This window comes from Carassius auratus, unplaced genomic scaffold, assembly GCF_003368295.1.
Source record: "Carassius auratus strain Wakin unplaced genomic scaffold, ASM336829v1 scaf_tig00216099, whole genome shotgun sequence".
NCBI lineage: Eukaryota > Metazoa > Chordata > Actinopteri > Cypriniformes > Cyprinidae > Carassius > Carassius auratus.
The window spans coordinates 184,706-203,938 of NW_020528408.1; the positions used below are offsets into that span (position 1 = coordinate 184,706).

The following is a 19,233-nucleotide window of genomic DNA, read 5'->3' on the forward strand; positions in this document are numbered from 1 at the left end:
AGTGTTTGGCTTGCCTGTCTGGGGTTTCAAGTTCAGTTAAAAGATGGCCACTTGAAAGCTGAATGAGGTCAGAGTGAAGAGCGGCTCTGAAGACGGGCTCTCAAAGTGAGTTTCTGACACTTCTATTACTAAGACGACACATGAAGTCATCCGTGTTTACGACACACATCAGAGCTCTCCATCAAGCCCACAAATCAACCCAACCGCAAGAACTGCAATGTTTTGATGTTGTTTCAGAGGCCTTTGTTTATTGATTATCTCTGATGTGATCCAGTTTTGGGTTATGATTAATACGCTTATAATGTGGATTATATGTGTCATAAATTAAAATAAACTAAGCCAAATCTGTTAATGGCCAATGAATGTTTATTGTGGTGTCTCTCAAGGGAAAAAAAACTGTTTACAATTCGGAATTTACTTTTTGAAGTTTTTTATTTTATGCAATGCTTTTCAGCTGTCAGTGCTAATTCTTACAACAATTGAAAATCTATTCATGTTTTTTTTTTTTTTTTTTTTTATGTGAGCCTAGATAATTATGTATCTGATATATAAAGGGACACATTAAGATGTATTAATAAATTATATGTTATTGAACCATTAAAACCATATGTGCATAAAACACAGCAGGCTTTGAAGTAGTCAAGCACTTAAATTATTAATCGATGAGCTCACAAGCCTTTCCTCAAATCATCTGACCCTTTAGAGAAGTGAAGCAAGTTTTTAAACAGCCTTTTGCATTTTGAAAATTAGAGGGATCTATGCAATGAGGGGATTAAATTTGTACTCTGTGATTCTGAATTCTTACTCAGACAGACATGTCTGCACCGCTGGATAACTTTCATCCTTTGCTGGTCAGTCAAGAATGAAAGAATTTTGCACATGCTTGCGCAATCACAGAGATATCTGACTTAAATGTAATACTTGTGGGTAGAGACTATAGACACAGAATATTAATAGCAGGCTCTTCTTTAATAAATTCATTGCACAGTATGTTTGATATAAGACTATATAATAAAATTACATATATACATTCATTTAAAAGTCTATGGTCTTATTGTGGTTTTTTGATTTGTAAATATTATTACAGTTCAAAATAAATGTTTTCTTTCTTTCTTTCTTTCTTTCTTTATATATATATATATATATATATATATATATATATATATATATATATATATATATATATATATATATATATATGTATATGTGCTGGTCATATAATAAAAATATCATCAAAAAGTAGATTTTTTGCACTAATTCCATTCAAAAAGTGAAACTTGTATATTATATTAGTTCATTACACACAGACTGATATATTTCAAATGTTTATTTCTTTTAATTTTGATGATTATAACTGACAACTAAGGAAAATCCCAAATTCAGTATCTCAGAAAATATAGAATATTGTGAAAAGGTTCAATATTGAAGACACCTGGTGCCACACGCTAATCAGCTAATTAACTATTAATATTAAATTAATATTAACGGCCTTTAAATGGTCTCTCAGTCTAGTTCTGTACACAACCATGGGGAAGACTGCTGACTTGTAAGTTGTCCAAAAGACGACCATTGATACCTTGCACAAGGAGGGCAAGACACAAAAGGTCATTGCAAAAGAGGCTGGCTATTCACAGAGCTCTGTGTCCAAACACATTAATAAAGAGGCAAAGGGAAGGAAAAGATGTGATAGAAATAAGTGTACAAGCAATACGGATAACCGTACCCTGGAGAGGATTGTGAAACAAAACCCATTCAAAAATGTGGGGGAGATTCACAAAGAGTGGACTGCAGCTAGATTCGGTGCTTCAAGAACCACTACAAGAAGACGTATGCAAGACATGGGTTTCAGCTGCATTCCTTGTGTCAAGCCACTCTTGAACAACTGACAGCGTCAGAAGCGTCTAAAGACAAAAAGGACTGGACTGCTGCTGAGTTGTCCAAAGTTATGTTCTCTGATGAAAGTAAATTTTGCATTTAATCAGGGTCCCAGACAGTGTTAATTTCGTTGACTAAATATTTTCGTCATTATTTTCGTCATGAATATATTTTTGCGGACGAAAACGAAACGAAAACTAAAATAGAAGGCACTGATGGAGACTAAAACTATGACTAAATTGATTGACATTATCGTCAACAAATAAAGGACGAGACGAAAATAGACTGTGCTGAAAATCAAATCAGCAGACGGGAGAGATGGCGAAGAATGAGCAAAAGAACCGGCAAAATGGAACAGGTGAGACTGCATGAGAGAAGAGAACCAATCCGAGCCTGACTTATTGAGACGTGAAGCGAAGGTTTTCAGTTTTTAAATGAGCTCCCGGGAAGACGGCATTCGAAGAGGTGATGTCTAAAAGAGCGACAAAATGTCCACAGCTCACTTCACGTTTGACGACGAACAAAACAAAACAAAGTGTAAAGCACGCGGAGCGCTCATTTGTGGCAAGAACACAACCAATTTGAAAAGACATTTACAGACGAGCCACCCGGACATTTTCTCAAATGTAATTTCACAACGATGTTCTTTTGTTTATTGAGTTAAGCAAAATTGGAAGACTGCAGTGCGTAGATATTATAGCATTAAATATTACGAACTGAAAAGTAATGTAAAATAGCCCCTTCAAGTTAGATGAGAGCACAATACTAATACGTAATATTATGATACATACATTTGATTAATACTAATGTTTAGTATATTTTATAATGTTCTACTTGTTGACAATATCACAAATATTTCTATATTAGTCATGTGAAACGTGAATGTTCACATCCTATCATTATACATACTAATCTAGCAATATCGTAGTATTTAAAACATACAATATTGCTAGACAAATGAATACCTTATAAAATCTTGTTACTTTTTTTATCCACCCAATTTACTTTAAATGTATGCACTTATTGTTCAGCTCAGCTGTAAGCTTTAAGGTCCTGGACCTAACTTTATTTTTCTTTTATTGATGGTCAATTGGCAGCTAGTTATTGTTTACATTATCATGACAGTGTTTGTTGCTGCATAAAAGCTTTTGAATTGAAATAAAGACACAGTTGTGTTGAAATAAAGTTGAATTTGTGTTTTATATATTTTGGTTATGTTTGTTTCCTATACCAGCTGTAAAAAATTGTCTAGTAAATCTGTTATTGATTTTAGTCTTATTTTAGTCGACTAAAATACCAAGCAATTTTAGTCGACTAAAATAAGACTAAAATTAAAACAAATCAGATGACTAAAACTTGACTAAAACTAAAAAGAATTATAGTCAAAAGACTAAGACTAAAACTAAATTAAAATTTTGTGTCAAAATTAACACTGGTCCCAGAGTCTGGAGGTAGAGAGGAGAGGCACACAAACCATATTGCTTGAGGTCCAGTGTAAACTTTCCACAGTCAGTGATGGTTTGGGGTGCCATGTCATCTGCTGATGTTGGTCCTGAGGTTCAAGGTCAACGGAGCCGTAAGAAGTTTTAGAGCACTTCATGCTTCCTGCCGCTGACCAACTTTATGGAGATGCAGATTTAATTGTTTTTTTTTTGTTCATCTTAAGTTCTTTCTTCACAGCAGATCATTCAGTGTACTGTTTGAGTACATGAATTACTCAGGGATATTGGTTTGTTTGAACTCAGAAGGAGTGTCAGCCACATTAAAAAAGTTAACAGCTTAAGTCATTTGTGGATTAATCCGTACTGGAGATGCGAACCGTTTAAAACGATTCAGTTCCATTTGGTGAACTGGTTCAAAAAGATCCGGTTACATTGAATGATTCGTTCGCAAACCGGATATCACAAACTGCTTTGTTTTGAACTCTCTCACAACAGACACGAAAGAGAAGACAATGCTGAATAAAGTTGTAGTTTTTGCTATTTTTGGACCAAAATGTATTTTCGATGCTTCAAAAAATTCTAACTGACCCTCTGATGTCACATGGACTACTTTGAAGATGTTTTTCTTACCTTTCTGGACATGGACAGTATACCGTTCACACAGCTTCAGTGGAGGGACTGAGAGCTCTCGGACTAAATCTAAAATATCTTAAACTGTGTTCCGAAGATAAACTGAGGTCTTATTACGGGTTTGGAACGACATGAGGGTAAGTTATTAATGACATAATTTTGCTATTTGGGTGAACTATCCTTTTAACCCCATGGAAAATCTATGGGGTATTGTGAAGAGGAAGATATGATAAGCCAGACCCAACAATGCAGAAGAGCTGAAGGCCACAATCAGAGTAACCTGGGCTCTCATAACACATGAACAGTGCCACAGACTGATCGCTCTATACCACGCCGCATTGCTGCAGTAATTCAGGCAAAAGGAGCCCCAACTGAGTATTGAGTGATGTACATGCTCATACTTTTCATGTTATACTTTTCAGTTGGCAAAGATTTCTAAAAATCCTTTCTTTGTATTGGTCTTAAGAAATATTCTAAATTTCTGAGATACTGAATTTGGGATTTTCCTTAGTTGTCAGTTATAATCATCAAAATTAAAAGAAATAAAAAATGTTTTATTGGAATAACTTTTTTTATTTTTTTAATTGGAAACAACTTTTTGATTATATTCTAATTATATGACCAGCACCTGTATATATATATATATATATATATATATATATATATATATATATATATATATATATATATATATATGTATATGTGTATATATATATATATATATATATATATATATATATATATATATATATATATATATATATATATATGTATGTATGTATGTATGTATGTATGTATGTATGTATAGCAGCCATTACATCTTCAGTATCTTCATATTATATTCATATTTTTCAAATTTTTGATATTTATTATTAACTTAATATTGTTGAAAGCTGTGATATTTTTAGGATTCTTTGATCATTAGAAAGTCTAAAAAAAGATAAAAAGTCTAAAGAAATATATAATCTTTATACAAATCTACTTGATAACACAAGTATGCAGCCTGATTCAAAGTACAATATCGTTTGAGAGGAGAACAGAGACATGGTAAGAAGATTAAGACTGTGGTCCTCCTGTATCTGTAACCAACATGGCCTTCAGGGCTTAAATCCACCAGCAGCTACAACTCTTCAAACCACACACATACTGCAATATAAAAATAAGCTGTATGAATTCAAGCTGATACTTGCTTTTTCCCCCCAACACACGGTTTGAAGTGTGCAAAGATTCACTTTGACTTTTGCAGCTGACGACTGTAGGAGGATCAGTGATGAAAAAAAGGCGTTTTGTTGAGGAGGATGAGGTGATTGGGGACGACCTCTGCATCCACCTCGTCTCAGATGTAGGCCTCTCCTGTTGTACCACATTCTTGGCATGTAAAACGTCACCAAAAACATAAGCTTTGACTCTTAGAAAAAAAAAGCTAATAAGATTTCCATTCATTTAAACTTATCAAAATTCCCACTAGAGCCCGGGGAGCTTTCTTTCTCGCAACCCTCTTTTCTTTCATCCATGGTTAAATATGTAAATAAAATGTCTAAAGTCATTCTTCAAAGGGGAACAAAAGAAAAAAGGGGGGCTGAGAGAGGGGGGAGGCAGCCCTAAAATGCCTTCCTTTCTCCATAACATTAGCCAGAGGGGGGCCAGCTTCTAGGCAGAGAGGAACAGCAGGGGAGCGCACAGGCTCCATAGAATCACACATCTCCCCAATCCCTCACACAAAAAACATGAAATATCTTTTCAGTCTGAGCCATCAAAGGGCCTCCCTTCTCTTTATTAGTTACAGAATTATCTCACACTTTCTGATTTCCACCAAGATGGATCCCAGCGAGCTGCTGCTGCTGCTGTGCTTTGGAAGAGATAAAGTTCATGCATGTGTGTGTTTGTGTGTGTGGGTGGGTGGATATAAAGGATAACTGTAGAACGGACTGCGTATGAAACGGTGAGGGTGGTGGATGCTAGACGCTGAAATAAACAAACACAAAACATGAAAGGGAATGTAGGAGCTGCCAAGGCTACTGATGATAAAGATTGAATGGTCATGATTCTCCACTCTGTTCTTCTGCCATTCTTCAAAGCGATATCCTCATGGACTGCAAAACAATCACGGAACAGAAACGTGTAAAATAAACTGGGAGCAAGTCGGACGGCTGAATGCGCAACGGCACGGGTATCCCGTTAAAATTCTGTCTTTCTATTATTTGTTTGTTTTAGCAGCATCAATCAGTGAGTTAATGAGGCCGACTCTGTGCTTCATACAGTGCTCTGATATGTTACACATCCTGAAAGGCTTCACTAATAGCAAAAGCATTGAAAAGATGTTTACATATCAAAGCAAAGAGGAATTATGATATGTATGTACATGTGATCATCATTATTAACAACACCGGGGTTAAACGGCATGTCAAACAGGCATTTATGAATGAAAAATCCTTTTAATAAACTGGCCAAACCTGGTTTACTGGTGTTTATTGGTCTTCTAGAATTGTCAAACTGGTCTGTTGGCTGGTTTAAGGGAGTTTTTTTTTTAGGCAGGCACTTTTTTCAAACCAGCGTATATTGCAGTTCATGGTTTGCATTTTATTTGTTTGTGCATTCCCCTGATCAAACTCATGACCTTAGTTATGATATGTCATAGCAAAGTATGTTTTTCCATAACTTGAACTCATCAAAATAATTTACCATATTAAAAAAATTGAGACAGCATTTTAAGCTTAAGGTGGATTTTTACAGTGGAGTGCAATACTCTGCTGTTTAAGCTGAAGAATACCAGGTGAATGTCATAAACTTTTTAAACAAAACCTGTTTGACAGACTGTCTGTTTACATCTTGACATCCAAATGATACAAAAACTATCACAAAATCACATAAAGATGTGTTTTCTGAGTTATCAGGTTGCAAAATGTGCTGATTTAACCAAAACAACTTGCAAATGAGGAAAAAGATTAGCTATTTATAATACTGCAATACCAAATTTCAAGAATCATTTGAACGAATTTGATTCAAATTACTGACCAAGATGACCAATTTGCATACCAAGTAGTGCTCAGCGTGGCTTCAATTGCATTATATTGAGTTTGTTAATGTCTCTAAGGAATATCAATAGTGATTAAAGTGACTGAGACTATCTCAGTCTTGTAAGCTGTCTCACACAACTCAAAGTAGGACTGGCTTAGTTTCGTTTTTTCAAATACGTTGAAAAGTGCTTTACAAGCTGTCATAAAAAAGCTTTTAGAGTGTTCTGACAAACATCTCCTGAAAACCACGGTCATCATGTGTTGCACAGATAACTCATGGTTTTACTGGGTAACATGATAGAGCACTGTGGTATCTGGTATCTCTTGCTCCATGAGGCCCTCTGTCCCTTCTTTATGGCTGCCACATGAGAATACCAACAACAGCTAGCTCAAGCAAAGACAATTTTCAACATCTTTTTGAGCTGATGTTGCTTTAACATGAACTACACTTCTTTTATATCAACTCTGTTGAGTGTTTTACGTTACTAAAATACCCAACAGAGCATTAACCCTCATCCATGCTTACACAGTGACTGTAGAACTCTGACATGTCAACTCCATAATACCAATACTTTAATGCATGCAATGTGCTATGAGAGTGCATAGCTGCCCTAGAGGAGAGGTAAGACAAGGCCTTGGCTTGCCAGCCCTTAGCACCTGTATGAGTCGTAGATGAATCCACTAATACAAGACTGAAAAGCTCTTTGTCTTAGAATTCATCCTTAAGGCATTTTCATCTAGTACTTTTGCAAGTATTTACGATTGAGAGCAGAGGGTGAAGAATGGAAACTGCCATAGCATAAGTTAAGAATTCATTACACACCCACATCTGCTTACAAGGCCACTTGTTCTACGATTGTATGTTGAGGACAGAATTTTACATATTCATTTAAAGAATTGAAACTGCAGCAGATTTATAAAAGCACTCAGTGTTGTGTACAAAACGTCTGAATTAATGTGATTTCTGCCACAACGTAGTCTTTGTTATTTAAGCATTGGAGTGAATTGTTCAAGTGTACAAGTGAACCACTGCAAAATGACTTTGTAACTTATATAATGCATTTAAAAAAAATCATGTTTATATGAAAGAGGCAGTCAAGGGCCCAGGAACACTAAACATGTCAGTAGTCTTTTTTGATTTATGAGTAAAATGAGGTCTGTGGTTAACATTCCTGTAAGAGACTTTAATTTTGTTCGAACATAAATTACAGTCATAACGGAAATGTGAATTTTGAAAATAGTTTTTTTTTTTTTTTTTTTTTTTTTACATTTAAGGTGCAGGCAAGGATGTTGAATATATGCTTAATGAAACACTTTTGTCTTTGTACATCAATTTATACTTGCATAGGAATTTATGTTTAAAAAAAAGGATACAAAAATTTACATAATGTTGCAGCATGTTACTTTTTACTCATAAACTGAAAAACACCATTCTAAAATAAACTCCTAGGAACTTCAGAGGGAAAGTCATAACTGAACAGGATATAATATAGGTTACTACAAAGGCTGCATATATATAAACATAAACAATATCTTTGGAAATTGTCTTGAAGAAAGAGAATGTGGCACATTTTGATCATAAACTGACATTTCGCATCTTTTATTAATAACATCTCAAAAGCCACATGGTTTCACTTTTTGTCATTCAGATGCGTGTGGTGAGAGAAAAAACATACTTTAGCCATCAGTTCTTAATTTAGTCAGCATTAAAAAGCTAGGGGAATTTCAAGGAATAAAACTCTCCTTTCTCTCCACACTCTCTTCCCAGTGGTCGGAGCGTGAAAATCGTCAGTTGTGGAGAGAAAAGGGACACATCTCGAGTGGAAAGCCACGGAATCCTTTTGGTCGCGTTCGGCGAGAGATTTCTCGCTGACTTGCGCCGAAAAGTGTATCGTAAATCATCAGAGGGATTTCGTCGGGGGGGAGAAAACAACAACAAATGGCCAGTGAGTAATTTACTGTGATCTTGTGGTAAAATGGTGACGAGGATTTGAGGTCTACACAGCCAGTTCCGCACGGTTTAAGGATAATCAGTGTGTCAGTTTGGGCTTTCTTATGTAAAGCAGCTGTCTTTGAAGGCGGATCTTTTGGCAGGTTGGTTCAGGACGGTGGCAGAGGAGCTCAGACACAGACCGCGCGCGAGGCAGCGAGCAACTCTTGACGGAGCAGCGGAGTGTGACACGAGCTGAAGTGAATATTCTCACGTTTATCGAGCGGATTCATTCATTCATTTTCAGATGACTGCGATAAAACGACGCCGTGCCTTCAGTTTGTTTAGTTTGGATAGACTTTGCGGAGGAAGAATGTGGAAAATAACGCGAGAGCGAGTTGAAAAGTAAGTGTAGTTTCTTGAGGGAAACGGAACGTCAACATTATCTCACAGGAGAAGACCAAAAGAGTTTCAGAAGAAGGAATTATAATTTGTGGACTGGGAATTGAACATAAACTCTGTGAAACCTCTCTATGATGAAGGCTTTCTAATACTTATATTTCCAAAAAATCTTACTTTTGAACTGGACTGGTTGTTTGGAGTCTGAGTTACTGACTCAGTTCCATTAATTCGCAAAGGAAAACAAATTCATCCTCACCTTGCTCAATTTTCTGGGATACAATTATTTTTTTAGTAAACCGAATAAAATTATAAAGAGTGATAATGAAGCAACTTTTCTAGTAAAAAATACAGAGCTTTTTTTTTTAAAGACGATCCCTGTTACGTGAATTTATATTAAAAGACAATGTTTGCTGCCACTTTTGGACTCAGCCTTGTGCTGCTGTGCATTGTCGGGTTTTGTTCTGCTATCAGCTCCATCGACCCAGACCGGCCAGGTGAAGGAAGATGCCAAGAGATCGCCATTCCACTCTGTAAGGACATTGGCTACAACTTGACAGTTATGCCGAACTTAATGGGACATGAAGATCAAAGTGAGGCAGCCATAAAGCTGCACGAGTTTGCTCCGCTGATTGAGTTCGGCTGCCACAGTCATCTGAAGTTTTTCTTGTGCTCGCTCTACGCTCCCATGTGCACGGAGCAGGTATCCACACCCATCCCAGCGTGCCGCGTAATGTGTGAGCAGGCAAGGCAGAAGTGTTCTCCAATCATGGAGCAGTTTAACTTCCACTGGCCTAAGTCACTAGACTGTTCCAGACTGCCAAATAAAAACGACCCCAATTATCTCTGTATGGAGGCACCCAACAATGGCACCGACGAGCCCCCAAAAGGCTCCCACACACAGCCACCAGACTCCCGACCCCCTCGGCCAGGTAACAGCCAAGAACTGCCAATAAAGGAAAGGGTCGGTAAGACGACATGCAGCAATCCTGGAAAGTTTCATTATGTTCAGAAGAGCGAGTCCTGTGCTCCCAAGTGTTACTCCAATGTTGATGTGTACTGGAGCAAGGGTGACAAGCGCTTCTCCATGGTGTGGATTGCCATCTGGTCCATCCTGTGCTTCATCTCCAGTGCCTTTACCGTCCTCACCTTCCTCATCGATCCACAGCGCTTCAAGTACCCCGAGCGACCCATTATCTTCTTGTCTATGTCTTATTGTGTCTACTCTGTGGGCTTTCTTATAAGACTTTTCGTGGGGGTGGAAAATGTGGCCTGTGACCGTGATGGTGGCGTTCAGTACATTATCCAGGAAGGCTTGGAAAGCACTGGCTGCACTATAGTCTTCCTCATTCTTTATTACTTCGGAATGGCCAGTTCCCTGTGGTGGGTTATTCTGACTCTCACATGGTTCCTCGCAGCTGGGAAAAAATGGGGTCATGAGGCCATCGAAGCCAACAGCAGCTACTTCCATCTAGCGGCATGGGCCATACCAGCTATTAAGACCATCATGATCCTGGTTATGAGGAAGGTAGCGGGAGATGAGCTCACAGGGGTCTGCTATGTGGGCAGCATGGATGTCAAAGCCTTGACGGGTTTTGTTCTTATTCCCCTCTCTTGCTACCTCATTATTGGCACTTCCTTTCTGCTCTCAGGGTTTGTGGCGCTCTTTCACATCCGTAAGGTCATGAAGACCGAAGGAGAGAATACGGATAAGCTGGAGAAGCTGATGGTTCGGATCGGTGTCTTCTCTGTGCTCTACACGGTCCCCGCCACTTGCGTCATCGCCTGCTATTTTTACGAGCGTCTCAACATGGATTATTGGAAAATTCTAGCAGGAGAGCAGAAGTGCACTGAGGACAGTAAGAGCGGCGAGGAGTGTGTGATGAAGAGCTCCATCCCGGCTATGGAGATCTTCATGGTTAAGATTTTTATGTTGCTGGTGGTGGGCATCACCAGTGGCATGTGGATCTGGACCTCTAAAACGCTACAGTCGTGGCAAAATGTTTTCAGCCGCAAACTTAAAAAGAAGACTAGGAGGAAGGCTGCATGTGTTTTCACAGGAAGTGGACCTTACCTCAAGCCTCATCCTGCACTGAAAGGACATAAAGCCAAGTATGAACCGGCCGGTCCTCCTGCGACCTGTGTATGAGCTGGGCCTCTATACACATACAAACGGCCAAGAAATTAAGTAAATGCTGGACTTTAACGAACTGCTTTACAAAGAGACAAGCCAGCAAAGGACACAACCATGACCGTATTTATTGTAGGCAAATTTCAGATGCAACGTCCCCAACAGGTTTTTTTAGTTCTTGGTGCTTGTACTACATCTGAAACTTTGCATACTTTGGGGACAGTTTTGTGAAACAAAGAAAACGGGAGCGAGACCCTATTACTGTCATTGGGATGCCTGTATCATGTCATGTGCAATAGTTGTTTCCCTTAGTGACAGAGAGAAAGGGACTCTGATACTGTAGGGCTGTGATTAAAGACAATGAAAGGACTCAACAAACAATGGGTGTGAATGGCTCGGGGAAAAGCGGCTCCTCCATGGCGTAGTCGTGTGGCTTTTCTATGGAAATGAAGGCCGTGTCATACACAACTGCATTGACATTGGAGTGCAGCTGCTCAATAAGGCCTCGGCAGAGAATGAACTGCCTATTTTTAGGCCTTTTCATGGAACAAAGTAAATCTTTAAGCACTAAATATTGCCAACACAAAGAGAGAAACTTGTTATTTGAGTTGTTTTGTACAGTCAGTTCATGCCCTCTGGTCTGTTTTGTTATACCAAGCTCTTTTTAATGTCCTACATTCATTTGTGTATATTTCTAAAGGTTCATATTTTATAAGAATAAATAAAAGAATTTAGTTTTAAATCTCTGAAATGAAAAGCAAATGCTTTTATTATTTGCATTGAGTTTGAAAAGTGTTTCTCCAATGAAGCAAAAGGTGTGTCACCATTAATATTTCTTATAGGCAATACCTTACCAAAAACTCAAAACCTACAGTAAAGGGCTTATCAAGTACTTATTTACTCACGCTTATGAAGTTCCAAACATGTATGACTTTCTTTTTTCTATGGAACACAAAAGAAGTTCATACAATGGCAGTCAGTGGGGTTCACAGCAATATTGAACCTAGACTTATATTGTATGGAGGGGAAAAAAACAAGATTTTTTCAAAATATCTTCTTTTGTGTTAGAATAAAGAAATGTTGTACAGGTTTGAGTGTGTGTGTTATATATATATATATATATATATATATATATATATACAAACTTAAATGTCATCAAATAATGTTGTCAATATTTTGAAAGACCTTTTTTCTTTTTATGGCTTTCATATTCTTGTCTTCTTAAAATTAATCTATTCACTTCCATGTTTCATTGATAAGAAATAATGCAAAAGCAGAGGCTTTAAAGTTTGAAAAATCGGGTCATTTTTGAAGTGTTGCCTTTGGTTGAAGTGTGCCTTTTTCACCGTTCCAGAGTAGATTACTAAAAAAGTGTTATCAACAATCACATATGAATGTTCTCTGTGCTCAAATCTTTTAAACTTAACGCTAAACTTTTTAGACCACATCAACAGTGAAGACATCTGGTAAAGTCTAGAAATCTTAGTTTTTATTTATACGTCTATCTACTGTACCTGTCTGTTTGAATCTCTTTTGTGTGTCTCCTTAGCACATCGATACCAGTGTACTCATAATTTCATGGTGTTAATACCTTAATGCTGGATTGACCTGAGAAACTTAAATTCACAGTACGCACAGTGAGCCTTAAGGTTGTTTGTCTAGATAATCCAGAAGAATATTTTATTATTACGCCCTTTAGTAATCTAATGACATCTGTCATTAGCTTGAATCAATAGAGCGCATTTGTGTAGACAGGTGAGGCTGACCTTCAGGCGTTGCACGGTTAGATGAAAACTATAACATGCAACAAAAAAGGAAAGTACATTTCTCTTATTACATGCCCTATCATGTCTTATAAGCTTCTATTTTTCCTGATGTGTCTTTTTGATTTGATTTCTAATGAGTTGTCTGAGAGAATGAAATTTTAAAGAATTAAGTTCTTATAAAAGGATCGCATTACTTAGTTTGTAAAAAAGCTGATTATTTCCCCTAGAAATGCACATGTCCAGATTCATCATCAGGTGTCTTTTGATCTGTCTTCATACTAAATATGCTTGTTTTGTATATAAATCCCCTCTTAAGTATTTCATTTGATATTTCAAGTTCAACTTCATTTTGACTTTGATCTGAAATGTTCATAGGAAACACACTAATAGAAACATATGCTAGAGATGTTTTGCCAACCTATTGCAAATAATTACTGTAAGCCATCTCATTCATTCTACCTTCTTCAAAGACGAAATGAAATGCGTATATCCAAGTATTAACTGTGACGGTGAATCAAACAAAATATTTCCATGTAGTTTTTGTTCAGATTTTTAAAGCACACTAAGCCCAAATGCAACAAACAGCAAGTGGCGAATGGCAAAGATTTATTAGGTCGTCATCTATTACATTTTCAGTCATTAAGAGATTATGGTATATTTGGACAATTTCTCTGCCCTTTAAAAGATCACTTTAGGTGTCAAGTGCAGTGTGTGTGTGTGTGTGTGAAAAAGATCTAAAACAGGTCTGATCTGATGAGAAGGATTGAGTGAAGTGTGTGTTCTGTACTTTGCCCAGGGGGTTTTCAAGTCTCTACAAAGTCCTTGTAGTGTTTCAGAATTCAGGCACATGAATCAGAGAGGCCTCGTTTGACACACACACACACACACACACACACACACTTCTGTTATACTCTGTCACACCACCCCATCTTTCTCTCTCAAACACACACACATACTTGTGTACACACCAGGCTGTTTAAGGGGCCACCTGGACTCCGGGCCCTGGGGTATGTGAGTCGAACTGTAAATATCAATGACAGTTACCACTCTACCTTCTTCTGAAGACCATCTCACTTTTTTCTTTTCCCTTTTTTCTTCCTTACCTGCTATCTCTGTAGTTAAAGGTGGGCTCACTATGTGAAGATGGAGTGTGTTTTTGAAGTAAGGTAAGAGCTGAAGTGTAAAGGACAGCAGCCCGTTTCATTTTAATGCCACATCCAGTGCTCTGCACATCTGAAAGGGCTTCTTACTTGCCAGTGTCCTAACAGCTTTATCTAGGTGTTTGCTTGCTCTGTTCAGATGGTAAACATTGATTAAATAGTTTCTCAGGTATGTTTCAGGAAGAAAGGAGAAAACCACACATTACTAATTTTTTTCATTAGTGATATGGCTTGGGAACGACAAACTGGTTTTTACTCAGAATTATTATGGACCCTTTCACATTTCTGGGTTTATTATAAGTAACTTCTGAACAAAAGCTGCAATCCCCATTTTCTCCAATACCAAAAGAAAAAATAATCCATAATGATTTTTCTATGATTTTCAAAAAAAAAGGAAAAATTTATTGAAAGATTGAATACATTATCGCATGAACCAATCACTTACTTTAGAAAAATAAATTGATTTAAACACTTTTTAATGTTACATTTTGTAAAACTGGCGTTTTATTTTTGTAAAAAAAAAAAAAAAAATTCATCCAGTATTTTGAGGAGGCACTTCCTCCCTTGTCTCCTCCTCGCTCATTTTCTTCTGCTGATGCAGGCACAATGTCGTTCTAAAATACTCTACATTTTCTCAACACCTCTACATCACAAAACAGATATGTACAGATCAGACAAGTGTAGTGGTGACACTGGACACAACATATGTAGTCTGATTCCCAAACAAATTTATCTGAAAAGCTTGTTATTTAAACTGATCTCCAGAGTCATCAGAGAAATTGCTTTGTGGTTAGCGTCCCATAGCGTGATTAGTGTCTGATTCTTGAACTAATCAATCATTTTTGATGAATCAAATACAAGCTCCTGTTAACAGCTAACTGTTATACTTGATTCACTGTTGCTGGCTAGTTGTTCACATGACGTAATTATGAGTTTGTCAGTAGAATGCCTGTTTTATAATAACAATGAATTAAATATTTGAATTAAATCATGTAGTATTGTTGTTTAGTATATTATGGAAGCCCCTTTTTTATAAAAGTTTATAATTTTTTTTTCTCACAAATCTCGCAGATTTTTCCTCTGAGAACTGCAAGTTACTATCTCACAATTCTGAGGTTCAAGCATGAATGTAATCTTTCTTCCTCAGAAACACGTTATGATAAGGTCAGGTTGCCTACTATGTTGTGCTGCTGGTCTTAGTTGTGTGCTAAGTGTGCTGACATGCTAACATAACTCTCTAGGCTGACTGACTGCAGGCAGGGTTGGCTCTCTTTGATCAGATCTTTTTGAAGACGCCCGTACACTTATCACCACAGGCTCTTCAGCACCTGTTTTCCAGTTAGGACCTGTTTAAGAAAAGCGTCTCACAAATAAACGGGCCGGAAGACTCACTCTCACAATGGCTCTCTTTCTTAAAGTCAATTGTCAAATCTTGTATTACCTTTCTATAACTTTTTCTATTACTAAAAAACCCTTTCATATGCTTTATCTCTTGTCTCCAGTCTTTATGCAAATTGCCTTTGATATCTGCGCCTGTGAAATGGCTTGAAATAACAGCGCATGAAAAAGATTAGAGAGGAGACACTGAGAGAGGAGTCAAGAAGCTGTGTAAGCACCTTCCTGTCCCTCCCAATGGCAGTTTGTTCCATCTGAAGATTTAAGATTTCTATTGAACTGGTCGATAGGACAGGAGCCTGGGCTTTATCACTGTGAAAATCTTCAGAATTGTAGCTTTATATCTTCAGAGAAAAGCTTTCTGATCATTGTGTTTTTAGACTGCTCTTTGATCCATCATGATTATTAATTCTCTTTCAGAATGCACAGAAAATGAATAACCTTGTTGTTGTTTTGAAGTTTGGTGCAGTTTGGATACTTACCACAACAGTAAAATGCCCAGACAGTGGCATGGGTTCACCTGAAGGTAAAAAAAAAAAAAAAGTATTAGACATTACTCTTGCTTTATTACAATTTTTATTAACAGCGCTTTCAAGCCTACATTACATGCAAAGTTTTGGCAAATTTTAAACAGTGCTTGCAGCAGTGAGAATAAGAAAAAGTCCAAATTACCCAATACAATAATAAAAGGTGCAAAACTTTACTAACTTTCAATAATTTCATAGTGATTGAAGTTTGATGAGTGGTGTGTGTTATATATGCATTTCCTAAATTTTTATAATGAACTTTTATTCTTTTATTCGCACCTACAAACAGTTTGGGTCTATGAAGCATATTTTATACAAATAATTGTATAATGTATATGTATGTATTTACTCATTTCCCAAAACATGCCGTTTTCAACTTTTAATTTTGAGCTTCATTAAAAGTTTGACATGTTTGACTTATGAGAAACCTTTTACAGGTTTTATTTTCTTACATTGCATGATAAACTATTTTTAACAATGATGAAAAAATGAAGTTTAAATAACTATTTGTCTGTATATCACTGAATTGTCATAATGTCAGTCCAAAGCAAATGCGGCAAGTTTCAATCTTTTAAAGAGATTTATTATGCACTTGTTACACTGTCTTGACAGCCATGTGATTGAACCAGTACTTGCCTGCATTACTGTTTGCGTGACTTCTTGTGAACGCAAATGAAGTATCAGAAAAAGTCACTCGCTGGGGTGAAACACAAGGAAAACATCTCACTTTGTAGGTTCTGCTATATGCATTTTGTCCGAAAGTAAAGTTGAATGAAGTTTTGTTGCAAAACAATCAAGCGAATAAAAAGGATAGCGGATACACACATGTACGTACAGGTGTGAGCATTGTGGTGATTGAACGAACAGAGGTTAAAGTGGCAAAAAGGCCCTCGTGAACAAACGCGCCGCTTTCTTGTTTTCATCTGAGAGCCGTTTTGGAGAAAGTGGCCCTTTGCAATTATCAGTTGTGAGAGTCATTACAGAAGAATCTGGAACAATGGCAACACTCCCATCTGCCCTGCAGCAGGGGCACTTTCCTTCTCACTCCGTCTTCTTTCTCACATTTTCAGTCACAACTCATATGGGGCCACCTGCAATCAAACACCTTAGAGCGATATCAAGCCACAGACGGATAGAGAACGAGAGATAAGAAAAACAAACAGCAGAGATGTGTGTATTTACGTCTGAGTCTGTGTGCTTAATGTGTCTTTGTAGTAGCGGGTGTGTGAGCGAGACAACACAAGGCGTATGTGTGTGTTTGCGTGTCTGAAATTGCCCTTTGATGTCTGCACCTTGTGGTAGAGGTGGAGGACTTCTTGGGAGAAAGTAAACAACAAGAGAAGCGACACTTTTGTCAACACTCAGATCATACTGAAACTAAGAAGAACATCCACCCAGGTCAACCTGGATAGTCTATTTATATTTTGCATTCTTGTGCATTCTTCACTACAGATTTTATTTTATTTTTTCTTAGAATATGTTCTGTGTCTCAGAAATGATGTGGAATGTGGAATATTAGAACTGAAGAATGGAATATTGATATTCAGAGCTTGACAGCGAGACTAAAATCATACACAATCTGGAAAAACAAATCATAGTTAAAACTTTTAAAAGGATAGTTCACTCAATGAAAAGTCTGTCATTATCTACGTACTTGCCCTCATGTCATTTAAAACCCATGTGTTTTGTGAAAGATGAAGGATCGTGAATCACTACAACTGGAAAATGTAATAAGTGAGTTGAACCGAACTGAATTAGTCTCAGTGAATTTCCAGTGGATCGTTAGGACCAGTTTTATGAATTGGACTCAAGTCACTGGTTGAATTAGACATTACATTGTGCAAACAGATAGATTAGCATGTGATACAAAACACCAGTGTTCAAAAAATAATTTATTAATTATAATTCTATGTGTTCACATCTGTGCATTTATATGCATTTGACAACAATTTTAAATGCAGCTCATCTAATCATATTAGAATCAGAAAATTTTTATTTAGTGTGAAGATATTTATAGATAATAATAGAAAATACTTTGCAGAGGAAATTTCTACCATAATGATTACGAGATGTGAGTGTGTGTGTGTGTGTGTGTGTGTGTGCAAGATGGCAGCGGGATGTCTTCTACGGTGACTTAGCAGAGCATGATTGTGGGGTTGTAAAGGTCTAATCTGCCCCTTTCCAATCCTCCGAAAAACACACACACACATACACACTAATCTCTGCCCTCTTTCTAATCCTCACTGCAAAGCACCCAGATAATGAAAAACCATCTGATTCCAGAGCTCAGGAGCTCATTGTTGCTTATGGAGGGATGAGTCTCCATGCTCCACAACACACACACACATACACACACGAAAATCTTACATGTCATAGAAGCATTTTCCCCACACAGCATCCTTAGGAAAACCCACACAGTTTTCTGACCATATAATCTGTGCTATACACTCAGGCTCCTCAAAGAGTCTGTGATATCCAATCAGGAGCAAGTATACATGCAATATTTGTGTTTACTGCTGACTTGTGCAGTTCTGGTCTGATTTTTTCACGCTGTGAACACCCTGTACTTACAGACACAGATACAGATGGGCAGGGGGTGTCAGATGTTGATAAAGGCATCCAGATGCACACAGCACAGTGTGAGCAAAACCAAGGTCATGGTTCAATTCCCAGGAATTGCAATTTTATGCAAAGCAGTGTAATTGTTTGAATGAAACTTTCTGTTAAAGAAATGCTTAAATGCCAGAGGGTCAACTTGTTCTACAGTTGTGTGACCCTATCTATGAAAGATCAATACACATATTGTGCAACTTTACATGCACACACAGACACACACACAAAACAAATAGTGCAGAAACTTTTTATCTCAGTAATTGCAAGTCAGAAACAAAAGACAAGACACTGAATTAAATATGACATATTAAAGTAGAAAGCCTGAAATAGTATTTCCTTGTAAAATCT

The 19,233-nt window shown here is 37.2% G+C and overlaps 1 protein-coding gene across 1 annotated transcript; it reads left to right on the top strand.

The window, feature by feature from the left end:
* Positions 1-8,760: 8,760 nt before the first annotated feature.
* Positions 8,761-12,175, top strand: LOC113097056 (frizzled-10-B-like). The gene has a single exon (XM_026262284.1). The coding sequence runs from the start codon at positions 9,700-9,702 to the stop codon at positions 11,440-11,442; it is 1,743 nt and encodes a 580-aa protein (XP_026118069.1). The 5' UTR covers positions 8,761-9,699; the 3' UTR covers positions 11,443-12,175.
* Positions 12,176-19,233: the final 7,058 nt, after the last annotated feature.

Excerpts from the sequence above, each read along its gene's own strand:
- LOC113097056 (XM_026262284.1), top strand. The coding sequence starts at position 9,700 with ATGTTTGCTGCCACTTTTGGACTCAGCCTTGTGCTGCTGTGCATTGTC.